Source organism: Perissodus microlepis, chromosome 20 (assembly GCF_051167445.1).
Source record: "Perissodus microlepis isolate ML-2025 ecotype Zambia chromosome 20, ASM5116744v1, whole genome shotgun sequence".
NCBI classification, from domain to species: domain Eukaryota; kingdom Metazoa; phylum Chordata; class Actinopteri; order Cichliformes; family Cichlidae; genus Perissodus; species Perissodus microlepis.
Genome location: NC_140480.1, coordinates 5791265 through 5811842, shown reverse-complemented (window position 1 = coordinate 5811842; position 20578 = coordinate 5791265). Strand labels below are relative to the sequence as shown.

The window sequence follows — 20578 nt, the reverse complement described above, 5'->3', positions numbered from 1 at the left end:
CAACCGAACGTAGTAGTGGTTGGTTAGTTGGTTAGTTACAAGCAGAGGAAGTCGGCTGTAGTAATAGATGTAGTGATACAGAGAGACAGCAACATCAGGAAGAAGGAACACGAGAAGCTCGAGAAGTACAAAGGGCTGAAAAGAGTTCGAGAAGATGTGGAGGGTGAAGGCAACAGTAGTCCCAGTGGTAATTGGAGCACTCGGTGCAGTGACCCTCAAGCTGGGCGAGTGGCTCCTGCAGATCCCCGGAACAACATCCAAGATCTCTGTCCAGAAAAGCGCAGTCCTAAGAACAGCTGAGAAACTGCACATGTATATGCTATATATGTTTCTATAGGCATTTGTATATAGGTAGGTGTGTGTGTGTGTGTGTGTGTTTAAGCATTTTTTGTGTTTTGACGTGGTACTGTACATCATGACAGTACAGTAGATTATGTGGGCTGGCACCACTTCATCACAATCAGGGGACCGAATCAGATAATCTGGCAGTCCAGTCTCACAGCAGAGTGATCAGAAGTCTAACACAGACTAGGCTGTGTGTCAGCTCATGCAGAAACAAAATGCAATTGTGCAGACTGATATTATCTCATTAAATTTGTCCCTATCACTACTATCATGGTTCATGGGTATGATATCATATAGTGATGTTTCTGATGTTTCATAGAGACAGAAGAATAATCTGCAACAGATAGAAGAAGAAAAAGTGAGCAGTGTGCAACAAGCTTGTTCGGAGCTTTAATCGAAATGCTGAACCGACAAGATATGAAAGAGAAGAAAACACTTACAATTCATTTCTCATCCTAAAAATTAGTAATCTCACATGTATCGATTAGTTGAGACAGAATGAAATTATAGTAAGAGGTGAACAGACCCAAGGGATACCTATAAAACCCTGAGGGATAAAAAAAAAATCCTAATGATAAGATACAGAACACTATATATTACCTCACAGAATGTACAGGGTAATTTTATTATACGATTGTCATACAAAGTGTTCTCCTAAGTCTCCACAGTCTGATTCAACTAAAAAAATCAACAACAACAAATAACAAAGGATTTTAAAAACATTAACAAGGACATAAAGTACTGAACAAGAGATTAACAATTAGATTTCAGACTAAAATTATTTCTAAGAAATGATAAACCCTGGGTACCAACAAGGTACATTAGTATAAAAAGTTAACATTGAAGCGGTGTTAATCTTCTTTATGACCATGTGGTTTTTCCCATGCTGGATAAAGAAGATATTGAAGCCTGTCTTGTTGTATTACTAATATTCAAACACAAGATTCATATCATCATTTGAGCAGAAAGAACCCCCCAAAAAACCCTAAATGTGCCTGATTTGACACCTTATCAGAGATAATAAATCTATAAACACACAAGGATCTGGCATCCTTAACTGGCTGCTCAGTCAAGAGGTGAACATGGACAAACGCTCGTCTACAGTTTATGTGTTGATTGTAGCACTTTGAGCATTTCCGCACTTTGGCACTGGTTTTTGCGCAGCTACTTTGAGAAGCGGTGGCATTTTAACAGGCGAGTTTCTTTTGTCTCGATTTGTATTGAGTTTACAATCTGTCTACTTATTGATTGTTTTCAGGAGAATGCCCATGGCACCTTAATCTTGCTCTGTAACGTATGGGAATGACAGCTGTAGTAGAGACCACATATGCTGTACTTATGATGGTGAGAAAGTCTGTGTCCCTCCTGTTTTCAGTACGTGTTACAATGTTTAATGTCTTCTTAAGAGTGTGTGTGAAAAATATCATTAAATAAAATAACAAGCATGTAGCCACATTTGCATTTACTAGAGCTTCTTGTCTAAATGGATGTTGCTTCTTCTTCTTTTTTTGTAGCAAAGCCAGGAGTGTGCCCTGTCAGGTTATATATACATGCAGACTGTAATGAATCTTGCTCTAAAGACAGTGACTGCCCCGATATTGAGAAGTGCTCCTTCAAGGGATGTGGACATGAGTGCATGGCTCCAGTCATAGGTGAGAAATGAACAAAGTAGCAAAAACCACCCCAAAGTGAAAATGAGTAAAGTTAAAGTGAAGTCACTGTTGTTCATGGACATTTTTTTCAGCAGGCTAGTTTAATTGCTAACATATAAATGCAAGATACTATGATACACGACACTATTATAACGTGTGTCTGGTATGATATGGTATCAAAGAGACTAACTCTGCAGGCACAAGGACCCAGCATCCTCTAACTGGCATGCTCAGCCTGTGGTTGTGGACTAGTATACACACTCTGACAGTATTTTCAGCAAGAGCTTTTTGGAAATTACAGGCTTTTTTTTTCAAACTCAGATTTATTCAGCTTTGCATTCTATCTAGATATGTAGTTTTTTTTCTCATTTGCTTTTTTTAAGCAACCAATTTGGCAACCACAAATCGTAGAATTCATATCTCATTTCCTACAGCTGATCACATTTCTTTCTCGCTTTATAGCATCAGGTACATATTTGTTAACTGAGTTTGTTTTCCTTCCAGTGAAGCCAGGAGCTTGTCCTCTCAGGCTTCCCGTAGCCTTTGGACCATGTGTTAAATCTTGCTCTACTGACAGTGACTGCCACGATAATGAGAAGTGCTGCTCCAATGGATGTGGACATGAATGCAAAGGTGAGAAATGAACAAAGTAGCAAAGACCACCCCAAAGTGAAAATAATCTACAAGATCTGTTTATTATATCATCTGCAATAGAAGGAAGAAAAAAGAGGGCAATTTGCAAGCGCCTGCTTAACACTGTGTAAGTTTTGCCAAAAATATAAAGAATAAATTGAAAATTTGACTTAAATTTAGATTTTATTCATCTGGATCATCAGTAAATCGATACCTCAGCCAACAGGTAGATGGAGATACAGCAGTCTCCCACTGGGAAACAGAATCAGGGCAAAATAGAAAACTAAGAACATGAACTAAAAATCACTAGGGTGAAAAAGAAAATTAAATATTGAGTCATGGGGCAGAAATGTCTTTGAGAAGAAAGGGAAAGAGGAGGATGAGTGAAAAGACAGCTGGGGCTAATGAAATGTATAAAGATATCAATTAAGTTAAAACCTTGAATAATACTAATGAAGACAATGGGAACAGGAAAATCAGATGACAACGCTGAGTAGACAGCTGCTTAAAAAGTCAATAAAATGTTTCACATTTGTCACATACTCTTAGACAGAACTCATACCGCATTTCCTACAGCTGATCACACTTCTTTCTCGCTTTACAGCTTCATGTCCATATTTGCTCATTTCTTTATACTGACTTTGTTTTCTTTCAGTGAAACCTGGAGTGTGTCCTCTCAGGCATCCCCCAGCCTTTGGACCCTGTGTTGAATCTTGCTCTAAAGACAGCGACTGCCACAATAATGAGAAGTGCTGCTATAACGGATGTGGACATGTATGCATGGCGCCCTACATAGGTGAAAATTAACAAAGTGACCATCTACAGCATATCTGTTTTATCACATCATATAAAACAGCTAGACATAGACTCTATTTAATCCAATACTGGGGAAATTCAATAGTTACAGCAGCACAAGAGACAGGAAGAAAAAGTTTATTAGAGAGAATTAGAGATATATTAAGAAAATAAAAATACAAAAGATAAAGATGAAAAATAGTGTACAAAAAAGCCTAAATTCTAAATTATGTGCAAATAGTTACTAAATACTGTAAAATGCAAGATTTGATATAATATGGTAAATGGTAAATGGCCTGTATTTGTATAGCGCTTTACTAGTCCCTAAGGACCCCAAAGCGCTTTACACATCCAGTCATCCACCCATTCACACACACATTCACACACATAATATCATACAGATAATGTGATGTGCACTTACTGCAAAAAACTAAGAGATGAGTTGTGGATCATGTTGTGAGACGTGATTCGTCTTTATGACCATGCAGTTGTTTGGATACTGCAAACAACCACGTGGTCAATGACTGAATGGGGGGTTTAATAACCTCATTTGATATTTTGCAGAGGGAAAGCGTAACACTCTCTTATGAAAGGTCTTTGTCTTTAATGTTTCCTTATTCTTTTTAGTGAAGCCAGGAGTGTGTCCTCTCAGACGCTTGGATGACAGACGGTGTCCTGACTCTTGCTCTTATGACAATGACTGCCCCAATAATGAGAAGTGCTGCTTCAGTGGATGTGGTCATCAGTGCATAGAGCCCTACTTTGGTAAGATATGAAGAAAGTAGCAAACACTCCCTAATCACTTTTCAAGAGGTTAAAGGCATTTTGTATCCTATTCTTCATTTTGGTCTATCTGTAAAGTCTGGCGGGCTCTTGTCTGAGGCCCCCACATGTGTGCTGAGTACTACATCATGATGGTCAGGGTCCAGGACATCAGACGTGCTGTGATCACACCTGCAGTGAGCTCTGCTGATTAGAAATCACATTTTTCTTTCTTTGATGTGATTCCGACCTTCTGTTTCTGATGATAATCATGTCTCTCTTACACATTTTTCTTATCATTTCTGTTGGCATTTTATTCTTGTTCATTTACAACATGCAATTTTACTTCAGTGGGAAAAACAATGTATTCAAGAAACAGTGTTTGACTATGAATAGTATATCTGTTCCATTTCTAATTAAAGAGTTATAGCATAATTAATTGTGTGTTTTTTCTTTATGTAGACCAATAAAAACTGCCCCTCACCTGTTGATTTGCTATACATTTTTAATAGGCCTCTGATTTCTGGTGAAAACAAGAAGTCATGCAATCAGCTGCCATGGCTTGCATGCACACTCGCCACACAAGACTCCACTGCTGAAGCGAAAGCATATTCAAGCATGTTTAATGTTTGCTGAAAAACATTTTAGACAAGCCTGTGAAATATTGGGAGAATATTCTCTGGTGAGATGAGACCAAAACTGAACTTTCTTGAGGCCATAATACACACCATGTTTGGAGGTCAAAAAGGCACCACATATCACCTCAAAAACACAATACTAACAATGAAGTTTGGAGGTGGGAACATCCTAGTGTGGGGCTGTTTTTCACCATGCAGCACTGGCAGGCTTCTTATAACTGGAGGAAGGATGAATAGAAAAATGTAATGAGACATTCTTGATAAAAAAAAAAAGAAAAAAAGAAAGAAAAATCCCACCTGAGCAATGCATGTGACTAGCTTTTCCATACAGGAGGCGTCTTGAAACTGTCATCACCAAAAAAGGCTTTTGCATGAAGTATTAAATACACTTCAGTGAGCATGTTCCCCTGTTTCATTTCTTATTATTACACTTAACTTAATTTATGGACGTATATGGGTTGATTTCTTTGCATGTGTGGATTGAATGGGTTGTTGACGACATCGGGCGAGAATTTCATGTCAATAACACCTTTAGAAGTGAGTCTTGTTACATGCTCAATTATCCAGGTAAAGAAATCCCCAAAATTTGATTTTGTTCATCTGGACGTAACGTTTTCAGTGGGAGAAGCAAATCTACTTGTAAACAGTATATTTACATAGTGACTGAAAGTTTCTCATTTCAGTCACTCGAAGTCAAGAAGTCAATTGGTTGAATGACGAAACATTTCTCCGACTGAGAATGATACTGTTCATTCTGTCTAGATGAATAAAACCAACTTTTGGGGGCTATTTATTTAGAAAATTGATGACACATTGTCACAAACGGCAGCAAGACTGCCCCCGTGCTCACTTGGTTGGCATCCACCAGGATTGTAAATGCACTATCAAAACATGGAGCTGCTAAAACAGGAGGGAAGCACAACAAAGGCTTTATATTGTCAAACGCTAGCTGACATTGTTGAGATGAAATTATTTCAAGTGCCTTAATTCTGTGCTTTATATTAACTAAAATGCCATATAACCATATAGTGTAGTATTAAGTGGACACGGCCCTGAAATAAAGGCATTAGACTACGTGTCCTTGGGGCGTAGAATGCTGTAGACTCTCGCCTACGCTTGCCTGGGAAAAAGTAGATAACAGGGGACCATCTTCTAGATGAAAGTTACTGAGACACTGTTGTTTAGACTAGAGTGAGAGAGCTGGTAATAAAACTGTTAGGCGCGCACCACCATTTTGAGATCTGCGGCAATGTGCCATGCAGGACGCACACTTCAACAACTCAGTCAGTGGGAATACAACAGTGGAAAGGTTTTTACTTTGACTCTTTAGGAAAGCAGAACGCCTTTGGAAATCAACTAAACTTGAAGTTCACAAGCTTCACTGACTTTTAAAGCTTTGAATCATGACGCTCCTGTTTACATTTAGGATCTTTTAGAGCCTCACACTCCCTCTTGCAGCCTGAGATCATCTAATCAAAGGCCGTTGGTAGTCCCCCGAACATGTTTTAAAACCAGAGGTGATAGATCTTTTAGAGCGGTGGCCCCCGGGTTATGGAATTCTCTCCCTCCATCTTTACGTTGCCTGGATTGTATTTATTCTTTTAAACATCATCTTAAGAATCATTTATTTAGACTAGCTTTTAATTAGATTTTTGCTGTAAGTTTGACTGTACTGTTTTATGTTCATCTGTTTTATATTATTGTGGAGAGTGCTATATAAATCAATAAATCAATAAAGTAAAACAAACCTCTATAATAACTCTCCAAACCCCAAACTCTTTGGAGTTCCTTCTTTGTTGTTGAAGGAAGATGCTCCTCAATTGCTGCAACCTTTGCTGTCACATTGGCCACAAGCCCTCGTCACACCACACGGCCAAGATAGATCACCATCACCTTAGCAAACTCACATTTAGCCAAGTTAATAGTAAGCTTGGCATCAGCCAGTCGATCAAACAATGCTTGGATGCGATTATGATGAGCATCCTACCTGTCAGTGACCCTCTAAGCCGGTCACAGCTTTATTCATTAATCACTGAAATGCTGCCAGAGCATTTCTTAAACCAAATGGTATGACTTTATGAGAATAAAGAACAGAAGGGGTAGTGAAAGGTGATATTTCCTGTTCCCGTGCCTACAATGGCACCTGCCAATAACCTTTAAGCAAATCAAATTTACTTGAAAATGTGGCCGATCCAACCTGGTCAATACAGTCATCCATTCGTGGGAACAGAAAAGAGTTTGTTACAGAATTGACTTTTAAATCTGTACAAAATGTTTTATCTGGCTTTGGCGCCAGGATAGATGGAAAAGCAATGTCATTTCAGAGCATAAAATAAACTTCAGCACCCATATGTTTAAGCTTTTCGGGTGACCTGCGATAGAATCACTTCTTAACTGGCTGTACATCTCCAACATCAATATCATGTTCAATCCCGTCAGTGCAAAATGGTATATCACCAAACAAACAGGTATACTTTAACCACTAAGAAACAGACAAAACAGGGTGCACAATGTCCTTAACACTCTGACTAGAATTTTGGTCACTTATATTATACAGTTTGAGTTTGTTTATAAGACAAAGCTGAACTGACTTTGTCCAACAAACCAATTTGAGCCTGAACAATAATGCATGAAAGGCAATTCTCTTCATGTATTAATCACCAGGAGATGTGGCATGTCCATTTCACAGCTGGTACTTTTTCACTTTTACTTGAGTGAAGAAGCTTAATCAGTAATTCAACTTTTACTGGAGTAGTTTTTTTTTTTAACAATAGCATCTATAATTCTACTTAAGTACAGAATATCTGTACTTTTGCCAACTCTGGTCATGAGATGGTAAGGACTACAGATGAATTTAAAAAGAAAAAAGAAAAAAAAGAAAGAAAGAAGGAGCACAGGAAAATAGTGAAGTGCCAGGGGCTGAAGGAACAACTGAGCAGATGTGGATGTCACTTATATGATACAGTTTGAGTTTGTTAATAAGACAAAGCTGAACTGACTTTGTCCATTTTGATGTTGAAACTAAATAGTTCAGATCAGAAAGCTTCTCTGACCATATGAAGGTCTGTATATCAGGCCTGAAATAGAGATCCCACAATTGGAGACGGCACCACAACTTGATCCCCAGGATTAAACTGACGATGTTTTGTGCCACAATCATTCACACTCTTCATTCCAGTCTGTGCATTTTGCCATAAAACCAGCTACAAACAATTGGAGTCTAAATCCATTCACAATGACAGCCAAGTTTTTAAGTGGTTCTGAATCAACCCCATTATCTTTTAATGCAGCCAAGGGTCCATGCGCACTATGTCTGAACACAAGCTCATTAGGGCTCAAGCCTGTGCTCTCCTGGGCTGCCTGTGTGTGTAATGTTTATGAGAACTCCTTACTGAAACTGGATGTAAATATTTGACTCTGTTTCTCATCTTAATATAATGCCTCTCATAATGCATTCTTGAATGATTTTTTCATCGTTTAAGGTGAACAAAACTGATTGCTTGGTAGACCTGTCTTAAATTGTTTCACCACAGAAGACTGTTCCTTTTCTTAAATACAGGTTACCAGCTTAAAGCATTAATTTTTATCAAAAGCATTAGTTAAAAAATGTACAGTCGCTAAAGATGATAAGTTTTAATAAATGATAAAAAAATATATATATATCTTGCTACTCATTCCTTTGATCTTAAGAATTTAAAAATATAGTCAATTTCTAATGCATTTTAGCCAAACTCATCCAACATGTAAACACATAGTGCAATAAATTGTAAAGATAACTGTTAGTAACAGTTTCTTATGCTTTTTAAGGTGAGGATTAAGGATCCTTTTTACTGCGCTGTGTTTTATTGTCCTCCCTGACTAATAACAGTTTGTTATCAGTCTTTCCTTTTAAGTCAATGTTTGCGTCCGTTTTTAAACTTTCATCCCTGGATAAATGCCAGTACTCGCTGTTTAAAGTGTTCTTTGAAAAGTTCATCTCTTGTGGAGATCAACTCGTTTACACATCCATCTCCATCCTTTAAAGGAACTTTTGTTTTGTTTTTGTCAGGGCTCTGTGTGCGGCCAGGCGGAGGTGAGGATCCAAATGCAGGACTCGGAGGCTGAATGCAAGTCAAAAACCTCAGCTTTCTTGTTGGCAGAAAACAAAACACGAACTGAACAATGAATACTGAGAACAGAAACACACAGGCACAATCTGAGGGACACGACACTGAGCAAAGGCAAACACAGGGCTAATATACACAGGGGAGTAATCAGGGAATGGAAAACAGGAGGGAGACACAGCTGGGAGAGGTTAGGGCTAACGAGACAGGGGGAGCGAAGCTGGACACACTGACATAAGACATAATCTTTCAAAATAAAACAGGAACCAATAAACAAAGACGCAGACTAAGAAACATGGACTTCACACTGGCAGAATTAAACCTAAACCAGAATAAGCTGGAACATACTAAATATCATCATCATCATCATCATCATCGTCTGACAATAGATCAAGAAAATAACCAAAAATACAAAATTAAACCAAAACATGAGAACTCAAAATGCTGGGTCAGAACTGACCCAGAACCATGACAGTTTTTTTCAACATTTCAGTAATACATGTGAGGGACGCCTATTTTTTCAAACCTGGCTTCAAAGAGCAGAGGTAATCCTAAGGTATCATTCAGCAACCTTACATTATGTACTCCTTCTTAACCAGCTGTATCAGTTCTTTCAAATTAGGCTGTAAAAGCCTTTTTGTTGTTTGTTTATCGTTGTTGTACTCCAGCTTTTTACCTGTTCGGTTACCTGAGTTGTCAGTGTTAGCTGACTGGATGAAAGCATCCTTCTGTTCTCTCAAAATTTGACCTGCACCTTTGCTCAAAAATGTGTTTCAGTCTATCTGACTCTGTGTGCTCAATATAATCAAGGATCCACTAGAATCTGCTTGTTTTGAGAATCTTATATATCCACCCACTTAAAAACAAACAAAAAACAAACAAACAAAAAACCATTTAGCTAACCTTAAACATTACCATTTACTTTTAAGAGTTTAGAAAAGGTTACAGCTGTGCAGCCTACAGCTGTTTTACACAAACACAGCATTTGTGAAAATGTCTGTTGTGTCATTGAGCTCATTTCAGTGAAACAGCTCTTCTCAGTGAAGTTATGAGAGACAGTGTTTTGTTTTGCTGACGATGGACCTGACCTCTGCCTTTTATACTAGTGAACACCACATTACTTAAAGTATTATTTATAAGTGTTCATTTATCTCATCATAAGTACATTTACTTGTTTTTGTTAGGAATGTTTCCCCACTTTTGATCACTTTGGACTATTTCTTATGCCATAAAAGAACTGCTTAAACAATCAAACCTTACATGTAGTACAAACATATTGTGTACATCCTGACAGAGTACAGTAGATTATGTGTGCTGGCACCACTTTATCACAATCAGGGGACCGAATCAGATAATCTGGCCGTCCAGTCTCCCAGCAGAGTGATTTGAAATCTAATACAGACTAAACTGTGTATCACCTCATGCTCATGCAGAAGGAAAATGCAGTTGTGCCGACTCATATTATCTCATTAATTTGTCCCTATCACGTCTCTCATGGTGAATGGACCTCACGTAGTGATGTTTCTGATGTCTCATAGAAACAGACGAAACATCAACAACAGATAGAAGAAGAAAGGTTTGTGCAAGAAATGAAAGAAAAAAAAATACTTAAAACGCATTGATGGTAATGTGATCAAATATAGTGCATTAATTTGTTATCCTAAAAAAACAGCAAAATCACTTAGACTATTAGAGACTGAATGGAATTCTAGTAAGAGGTGAACAAAAACAAGGGATATCTATACAACCCTGAGGAAGAACAAGGAGAAAAAACAACAATAAAAAGACGATAAAGAACACTTTATAGCTAAGGATAATTTTGTTATATGAATGTCATAGTGAGTTGACTCCTCCTTATCTAAAGGCACATTCTGGTCCTATCTGAACCACAGGAACAGAAAAAATAAAAATAAAATAAACAAGGATACAAAGCACATAAAGAAACAAAATATATTGTGATTGTGTTGTCCAGTTCTCTTTCTAAGAACTTTTAAAAATCTTGGTTACCAACAAGGTTCAGCAGTATAAAAATAAAGTTAACATTGGGATAAAGTGGTGTTAATTTCTCTATGACTATGTGGTTGTTGTCATGCTGGATAATAAAGATAATGAAAACTGCCTAGTTGTTTTACTAAGATGTAAACACAAAATTTGTATCATCCTTTGAGCAACAAGGAACATAAAAAACTAAATGTGTCTGATATGAAACCTTATCAGACAGAATATAAGACCACAAGCACAGTGATCCATCATCCTTTAACTGGCTGCTCAGTCAGTGGTTGCGGACAGTCTTTTTTTAAAAAAAGAGGTGAACATGGACAAAAGCTCGTCTACAGTTTGTATATTGATTGTAGCACTTTGTGCATTGGTGCACTTTGGCACGGCTTTTTCTTTGGTGACACCTGAACCTGACGTTTTAAAAAGTGAGTTTCTTTTGAGTATTGTTTCTTTCTGAAATGTGCATGTTTGTCACCTCAGCTGTCACCTGATTTACCACAGCTGATCCATATCCTTTTTTGCCTCACTGCCTCGGGCGACCGTGGCTCAAGAGTTGGCAGTTTGTCCTGTGATCTGATGGTTGCCGGTTCGAGCCCCAGCTCGGACAGTCTTGGTCGTTGTGTACTTGGGCAAGACACTTCACCTGTTGCCTACTGGTGGTGGTCAGAGTGCCCGGTGGTGCCAGTGTCCGGCAGCCTCAAGACATTTTGATTCATTTGCTGCAGGGTTCAATAAGATTTTTCAGAGGGACAACCTAACACACACTCTGGTTAGAGTTCTTGGTCAATTTTGATTTCTCATTTCTTTCAGGAAAGCCAGGAGGGTGTCCTCGCAAACGTTGGGACTTTGGACTGTGTGAAGAATCCATTAAATCTTGCTCTAATGACTATGACTGTCCCGATAACGAGAAGTGCTGCCCCAATGGATGTGGACATGAGTGCATGGCTCCTGTCGGAGGTGAGAGATGAACAAAGTAGCAAAGATCACTCCAAAGTGAAAATTATCTGCAAGATATTTCTTTTATTATATCATCTACAATAGAAAGAAGAGAAAAAGAGTGATTGCAAAGGATGTCTCTACCTGACTTATTTAATTGAACTATAAAAAAACCATTTACTTGCAACTTCATGAAACTTGAGAGGTCAAGAGGTCAGTTTTAAATATGTACGTTGTATATACATACATATATGTGTGTGTGTGTGTGTGTGTGTGTGTGTGTGTGTGTGTGTGTGCGCGCGCGCGCACATAGGACAAAAAGTATGAGATGGAGGTCCAGCACTGTGACAATCAGAGCAAAACAGAAAGATACGAATTTGAAGTCAGATAGGGTGAAAAAGAAAATTAAATCTTGAGTCAATAGACAGAAATGTCATTGAGACGACAGGGAAAGAGGATGAGTGAAAAGACGGCTGGAGCTAATTAAGCGTTTAAAGACATATTTGCAATTAACTTGAAGATATTTTAACAAGCAAGTTTATTTTGCCTCAGACATGTTCAGTTTATAATATGCTGCTTACTGTTTATTACTAAAATGTGCATGTTTGGTTTGTCTCATTAAACAGCCAAACTGGCAATCACACAGCATCAGAACTCTTATCTCATTTACCACTTTACCACAGATGATCTATGTCCTTTTCTGCTTTAGTGCTTCCTCACAAACCAGAATGTCCACAGCATCTTAATCTTGCTCTGTCACGTAAGGGGTGTAATGACTGTCCTAGAGACCACGCATGCTGCGTCTATAATGGTGATGAAGTCTGCGTCCCTCCTGTTCTCAGTACGTCTCACAATGTTTGATTTCTTCTTAAGAGGCTGTGTATTTAATTAAATCTTTTTAATTTTAAAATATAAGAAGTAGTTTAAAAATAACGTTTAGGCTAAATTTACTGCACTCTCTAGTTGGAGTTCTTTGTTTGTACTAATTTACTTTTCCTATCAGCAAAGCCAGGAGTGTGTCCTCGCAGGCACCTGACTTTTGGACTGTGTGTTGAATTTTGCTCCAATGACAGTGACTGTCCCGGTAATGAGAAGTGCTGCTCTACCAGATGTGGACACGAATGCATGGCACCATACATAGGTGAGAGATGAGCAAAGTATTTTTGCACACTTAACCCATGTGTGACCCTCGTAAAAAAAGGGACCCGTGCATTTCACGAATGCATGGCACCTATATATGGTGCCATGCATTCATGTCACACATGGGTTATCTAATGAGATCATATCTAGAGGGAGAGTTTTTCTTTAATGTTTTCTTATTCTTTTCAGTGAAACCAGGAGTGTGTCCTCGCAGACGCTTCGATAACAGAAGGTGTGGCGAATTTTGCTCTAATGATAGTGACTGCCCCGATAATGAGAAGTGCTGCTTCAGTGGATGTGGTCGTCAGTGCATGGCGCCTTACACGGGTGAGATATGAACAAAGTACCAAACACTCCCTAAACACTTTTCAAGTGGTTTAAGGAATTTTGTAACTAAGCCTATTCTTGACTTTGGTGTGTCTGTAAAGACTGGGATCTGTACCCTGTCTGAGGCCTCCACATGTGTGACGAGTACTACTATCATGATGGTCAGGACATCAGACGTGCTGCAGGACAACCTGTGATTACACCTGCAGTGAGCTCTGCTGCCAATCTATAAAAAAACATCATTAAACTTACTGTGACCATCTCTGCAAATTAATCCAAATCACTTTTTTCTTCTTTAGTGTGATAAGCACTTTCTGTTTCTGATGATAATCATGTCTCTCTGATTTTCTTCAAACTGACATATTTGTCTTACAAATAAAAAACGGTGTGTTGGCATTTTATTCTTGTTCTCTTATTTACAACATGCGAGCTTGCTTCAGTGTGAAAATATTGAAGAAACAGTGTTTCACTATGAATAGTATATCTGTTCCATTTCTAATTACATAGTTATAGCATGATGCCTCGTGTGTTTCTTCTTTATATATACCAATAAAAATTGCCCCTCACCTGTTGAAATGTAGCAAGAATGGAAAGTGCTTATTGTCAGAACACAAAATTATCCAGATGGATTATCAAAACATTCTGTTTCTCACTTGTGTCTCAAACTGGATTTTAAAAGCATTCATTCTTTCACAAATCTTTGTAAAAGCAGACTGCATGACTAGGTGCTTAATTTTATGCACCTGCGATAACTGGACTGAAAACCCCTGAATTCAGAAAGAAAGTGTGGCCCCATACTTTCATCAACATAGTGTACCTGCTTGAAAGTGCTTAAAATTGACACGTCACTAATGTAATGAGTCAACAAATCAAATGCAACACTTTATGACATTCAAGTAATTGTATTTACCTTATAAAGTGTAACTAAAATTAGTGCAAAAAAATGGTAAAGGGCTTCCCCTTTTATCTACAATCACTAGAATCACTTGGAAAACAAGTGATTTCCTGCTTTGAAATGTAAGAAAAAGTTCCCTCTAAGCCTGAAGGGAAAAAGAAGGAATACACACATGTAAAGGAAGCTGTTAAAACATATGGTTATCCTAATTGAGCTTTCATCAAGTAAGCAAAGATGCACAGAAAAGAAGATCAGAGACCAACTAAGAAAGACAAACGCAACAACATTGTCATCCCCTATGTAACCGTTTTATCAGAAAAACTCAGGAGAGTCTTCTCCAAGCACGACATCCCAGTTTACTTCAGACCCAGCAACACACTCAGACAAAAACTGGTTCATCCCAAACACAAAACTCCTAAACACAATCTTAACAATGTAGTATATGCTGTACAGTGTAGTGAGAAATGCCCAGACCTCTACATTGGAGAGACCAAACAGCCACTTCATAAACACATGTCACAACATAGAAGAGCCACCTCAAGACTCAGCTGTCCATCTGCATCTAAAGGACAAAGGTCACTCCTTCGTGGACACCAGTGTTCACATTTGGGACAGAGAAGAAAGATGGTTTGAAAGAGGAGTGAAAGAAGCCATTTATGTCCACTGTGAGCGACCATCTTTGAACAGAGGCGGTGGTTTACGACACCAACTGTCTGCCATCTACAATACAGTTTTAAGATCACCTCCCAGACGCCTTAACACCCACTCACCTGATGAGAGGTGTAACATCTTCAAGCAACTTAAAGAAGTCCAGACGCTTTTCTTTCCAAGCTCCTTAGACATATTGTGAAAAATGCAAAACAAATTGAGGTAGACTAAGTATATTAGTTAAAGACTGATATTCCGCTATTTAGCGCAAGATAAACAAGTTAGTTTGCTGTAATGTCACAGGTTTAAAGCCATAGTTCGGTTATATCAACTAGATATAGTTGATATGTGTGACCCCCCCTTTTGTGAGTGTGGACATTTCCTCTCGTTGCTCTTTAAATGCTTGTTGTTTTTTATTGATTTTTATGCTGATTTTTTCCGTATGAGCTTACCTGCGATAGCTTCTGGACACTTATAGATCATTAGGACTAAAGCGTTCTTAACAGAAACAGCAGCATTTTTATAGTTACCGTATCTTCAGCGCTCCGTGTGTCTGTGGCCTACACACAGCTGAAGCCTGATTACAGTGTCTGGGCACCGAACAGCCTCAATAGCCTGGAAAGGTACTAACCGCTAGGCTAACTAGCAACAAGATGCCTTCCCTCTACACAGATGACTACCACAGCCTCCTGCAGAAGATTGCAGTACTGGAGACAAAAATTCATCGCTTAGAAGTAAACGTGGAGGTAAATGGACTGTGTGGAGATGAAACAACCTTGCTTTTGATTCAAAACAATGGCGATGAGCAAGCTAGTACACAGCTAAGGAGCACATAACATGACCAAGAAAGTAGACTCTGTGCATTATAATAAATCCTCAAGCAATAATACCCCCTTGGACTGTTTTGGTGCAAAACCAAGACATAAATCATGTCTCGTGGAAGGGGGAGGACGTATCACAGGCAGGGCACAGCAAGTTGAAATCTCTGAAACCGACTGGCCTTCACTTCCTACGAGACAGAAGCTCTTCTACCCCTGTATACGGGAGGAAACAGGACTGGACAACCGTGAATAGGAAGGTTCCCAACAAACCTCCAAAACAACTGATTGTGAAACTGCAGAACAGATTTGCTCCACTATCAAAGGACCCTGGATCTATATCGGACAACCATCCATCTAAAAGTAGCGAAGGTCTGAAAATCTGTTGAAAAGTAAAAGGCCACAGGGAAAGCTAAAGGCTAGGCCTGAAACTCTGATTGTGGGTGACTCTGCTGTAAAGGATGTACAAAGGATGTGCGGTAAGAACACTAAAGTCCTCTGCTTTCCTAAGGATATGGTCAACAACCTGAAGGAGAGAATTCTTCAAATTGCAGATGAATATCCAACTGTGACAAACATTGTTCTGCATACAGGGTCAAACGATGTGTCCAAACAACAGACGGAGGTTCTGAAACAGGACTTTACTGGACTATTAAATACAGTAAACTCTCTGAATGCAGCTGTATTCATCAGTGGACTTGTCAGGTTTATATTGTTGATTGTCATTTATGCTTAGAAATATCTACTCATATATGCTTAGAGTTTTATAATCAATGTCATGTTGGTAGAGGTTTGATCCTTAGTAGTCTGTGGAGACTCTGTGTGCCTCCCAGATCACTCTGGCATGCACACACAACTTAAGGTCAGGAGAGAGGTTATATCTGCTTTGTTACGTCCCCACAGGAAAGCTAGGCAAAGAGGGTGGGGGACAGTAACAGTTGGATCCGGGTTGAAATGAAAAGAACGCCAGGCAGAGGTAGTTAACACAAAATATATCTTTATTATAATCAATTAACTCAAAATTCATACAAACAGTAACAACAAAAAGAGACAGCAATGCTGCTTTAATGATAAATCAGACAGGCCAACCCAAAGAGATGGTGACCACTTCAACAAAGAAAACAACTATAAGGCTTCAACAGAAAAAGACAGCAACGCTGCTCTTAGCAATAACCAGGCAGGCCAAACAAAATAATGGAGGCTGCCATCACTTGAGCAAAACCACTGCTCAGTTAAGAGCTACTCACAAAGAGCCACGCACGGTGGGGTGATGAGCAGCAGGTGTGTCCTAAAAGGAGAAGGCAGGGGCAGAGAGAGACAGGGGAGGGGCAATAAAGAAGGAGGAGGAGAGGGAGAGGACAACACCACGCCCACACACTCCCACAGCCTCACAGGATGTAACATGCTCTTACTGATATATGGTATAGCAAACACATGTATATCTGTTTAAGTCTAAGTGCCTTTTGTTTAGATGAACTGCTGGACTTTCAGACCAGCAGGTTTAGGGAAGTCATTTATGGGGTCACACTCTGACCCCACACACACATACTCACACACACACACACACATACTTACACAACGCACAGGCAAGGTACTCTATGTGTGTAGGTAGACGTCATATGTTAATGAACCTATGTATATTCATGTAACCTCAATAAAAGAGCAGTGTTACGGGGGAGCGGACGAGAGCAACTGGGATCAATTGAAGGAACGGCGTTTGTCCAGTTCTCTCCCGTGCACGAGAAACATAAAGAACTTTGCCTACTCGTGTCTTGCTTTTGCTGTGTAGTAAATTGTCTTGAACGTTCCAGCGAATAGGTTTAAGCTACAAACCTATCAGACCTGTACCGCCCTTCAGAGGAGGAGACGAGAGATTCAGCAGGTTGTTTGCACTGAATAAATGGCTTATATCAGCATGTACTGACCACTCAGTGCATTTTATCAACAATTTTAATATTTTTTGGGAATGCAGGCATCTGTTTAAAGCAAATGGATTTAATTTTAACAAGTCAGGGGTGAAACTGTTCACCTCCAACTTGTTTTATTCCATACGTCATCCATCTGTGTTTGGTGCCAAGGCTGAGATAAACGAGGAGTTATCTCATAAAGAGGAACAAACAGTACTCCAAGAACAGACAAAGCCCAGCAGAAACCTCGAGGAGGAGCCTCATCTGCCCCCACCTGGGATGAGCTTCAGAAAGGAGAGACATCAGAGGGGTCCCTATTTGCCTCCAACTCTCTCAACAACACCAACGACCAGGACCAGGGACCACAACCTTCCCTAGTCCCCCAAACCCCTGACAGGCCATCACCCTCCTCCCCCTCCCTTTCTCCCTCCTCGCCACACCTGAAATTCACTGAGGAGATGATGGAGCGGGTCAATGCTGGGCTCAGATCTACCCCCCGGCCCAATCCCTTTTTGTCCCCCATAAACCCCCCACCAGAGCAACCAAAGGTTCGGCATCGAGCCCCGCCTTCAACAGAGCAATCAAAGTTACGTTGCCCAGCCTCGCCCCCCTTAGTTCCTCCTTACCACCTTCATGCTCTGTTTCCGCAGTCTGATGTGTGATGTGTGGAGGGTCCGGGCTGCGAGGATTATGGCAGTCGTGACTTTTCCCAGGAGAAGCTGGGACCCTGTCTACTAGAAGGTTTTAAAATTTCTGTACTTTTAGGTGACAGAAGGAGACATGTGGCCTGGTCAAAACACAGAGAGCGGCACTCTAAAAGATCTTTAAATATAGTAAACATACCTTGTGTGCCACAGACTGCTCCCAAACACGAGGGGGCAAATAATACCTCTAAAACACTTAAGTTGGCTTTATTAAACGTTAGATCTTTAGCTGGGAAAACATTTTTAATTAATGATTTAATCATTGAGCACAGCCTTGATTTTATGTTTTTAACTGAAACTTGGTTGGACCAAAGTAACAGTGGAGCTGTTCTCATTGAGACGACCCCCCCTAACTACAGTTTTATCAGTGAGGCCAGGGTGAGCAGGAGAGGAGGAGGGGTTACTGTCTTATTTAATGAATCATTTCAATGTAAGCAGCTATCTCCTGGAAGTTTTCAGTCTTTTGAATATGTGGCTTTGCAGCTGAAGGCCCCATCCAAAGTTGTGTTTCTTAATGTTTACAGGCTTCCCAAATACGGCACAGCCTTTTTTAATGATCTCAGTGAACTGCTGTCTGTGATCTGTGTTGATTTCGACTGTGTAATTATTGTTGGGGATTTTAACATCCATGTGGACAACCCTCAGGACAAAGGGACTAAAGACCTGAGTAACATTCTGGGCAACTTTGGGCTGACTCAGCATGTAACAGAGGCCACACATAATAGAGGACACACTCTTGACCTACTGATCTCCAAGGGCCTGAGCATTTCGAAGGTTACTGTGTCTGATGTGGGCCTGTCTGATCATTACTGTGTTTTCTTTGAAAGTAAAATTTCAGCCCACACAAATATATCAACAACAGTGATCACAAAACGGTGTATAACTGAATACAGTAGTGAGATATTTAACCAGGTCTTCCCCTTAACACCTGGCCTGTCCAGAGGTTCAGTCAATGAGCTCGTCAATAGCTTCAATGCTAAAATGTTAAATGTAATGGACACTATTGCTCCCATTAAGGTGAAGGTTATCTCTGGAAGGAAAAAGTCTCCCTGGAGAAACTCCACACTGGTGAAAAATGAAAAAAGAGAGTGTAGGAAAGCTGAGCGCAGATGGAGAAAAACAAACCTCCAGGTTCATTCCAGTTATAATTGTGAAGTTTCTCTTTATAGATGTCAATCTATAAAGAGAAACTTCACGATTATAATTTACAACTGAGGAGTGCAAGGAGGTCCTACTTCTCTGACATCATCACCAAAAACAGTCATAATGCTCGGGTCTTATTTTCTACAGCTGACAGGCTAACAAACCCTCCTGGTTCAGTGACAGCTGAACTTCATTCGACCATGGCCTGCAATGACTTCGCCAAATTCTTCACAGACAAAATCCAAAAGATTAGACAAGCAATTGGCACATCAACAGCATATTCAGGATATGTACCGTGTCCACCGAAAAAATGTTTAAACACCATCAAACAGTTTCACCCTATTAACAGCAAAGACCTGGAGGACATCTTAGGTCAACTGAACTCCTCCTCTTGCTGTTTAGATGTCCTGCCAACAAGTTTTTTCAAAAAGGTCTCAAAGACTTTGGAGTCAGACCTGTTACAGATCGTCAACTTTTCTTTAATGTCAGGTGTGTTTCCAGAACCACTAAAAACTGCTGTAATTAAACCTATACTGAAAAAGGACAATCTTGACAAGACACAAATGAACAACTACAGGCCGATTTCAAATCTCCCATTTTTAAGTAAGATCATTGAAAAAGCATTTTCTCAACAGCTCAATTACTTCTTAAAACAGAATAACTGCTATGATTCCTTCGAGTCAGGTTTTAGACAGAACCACAGCACTGAAACCGCTCTGACCAAAGTGTTTAATGACATATGTCTGAATACAGACAGTGGAAAAATGTCAGTCTTAGTTTTGCTGGATCTCAGTGCAGCATTTGATACAGTTGACCACAACATATTACTCAAACGACTGGAGAACTGGGCAGGTCTTTCAGGAACTGTACTAAACTGGTTCAAAACATACTTAGAAAACAGGAAATACTTTGTATCAATAGGTAACTTCACATCTGAGCAGACAAGTATCACATGTGGAGTTCCCCAAGGTTCCATCTTGGGACCCCTTCTGTTTAACATTTACATGCTCCCACTGGCACAGATTATAAAGAACAACAAAATAAACTATCATAGCTATGCAGATGGCACAAAAATATATATCACAATGTCACCAGGAGACCGAGGCCCTGTACAGGCTCTTGGTAAATGCATTG

General features: G+C 39.6%; 1 protein-coding gene across 1 annotated transcript; it reads left to right on the top strand.

Moving 5' to 3' along the window:
- The first annotated feature begins 1647 nt into the window (after positions 1–1647).
- LOC146363929 (uncharacterized) lies at positions 1648–13453 on the top strand. Its single transcript, XM_084916678.1, has 9 exons — positions 1648–1689; positions 2381–2630; positions 3286–3426; positions 4053–4190; positions 11737–11883; positions 12572–12703; positions 12866–13003; positions 13192–13329; positions 13431–13453. The coding sequence occupies exons 1-9, from the start codon at positions 1648–1650 to the stop codon at positions 13451–13453; spliced, it is 1149 nt and encodes a 382-aa protein (XP_084772804.1).
- The last annotated feature ends 7125 nt before the right edge of the window (positions 13454–20578 follow it).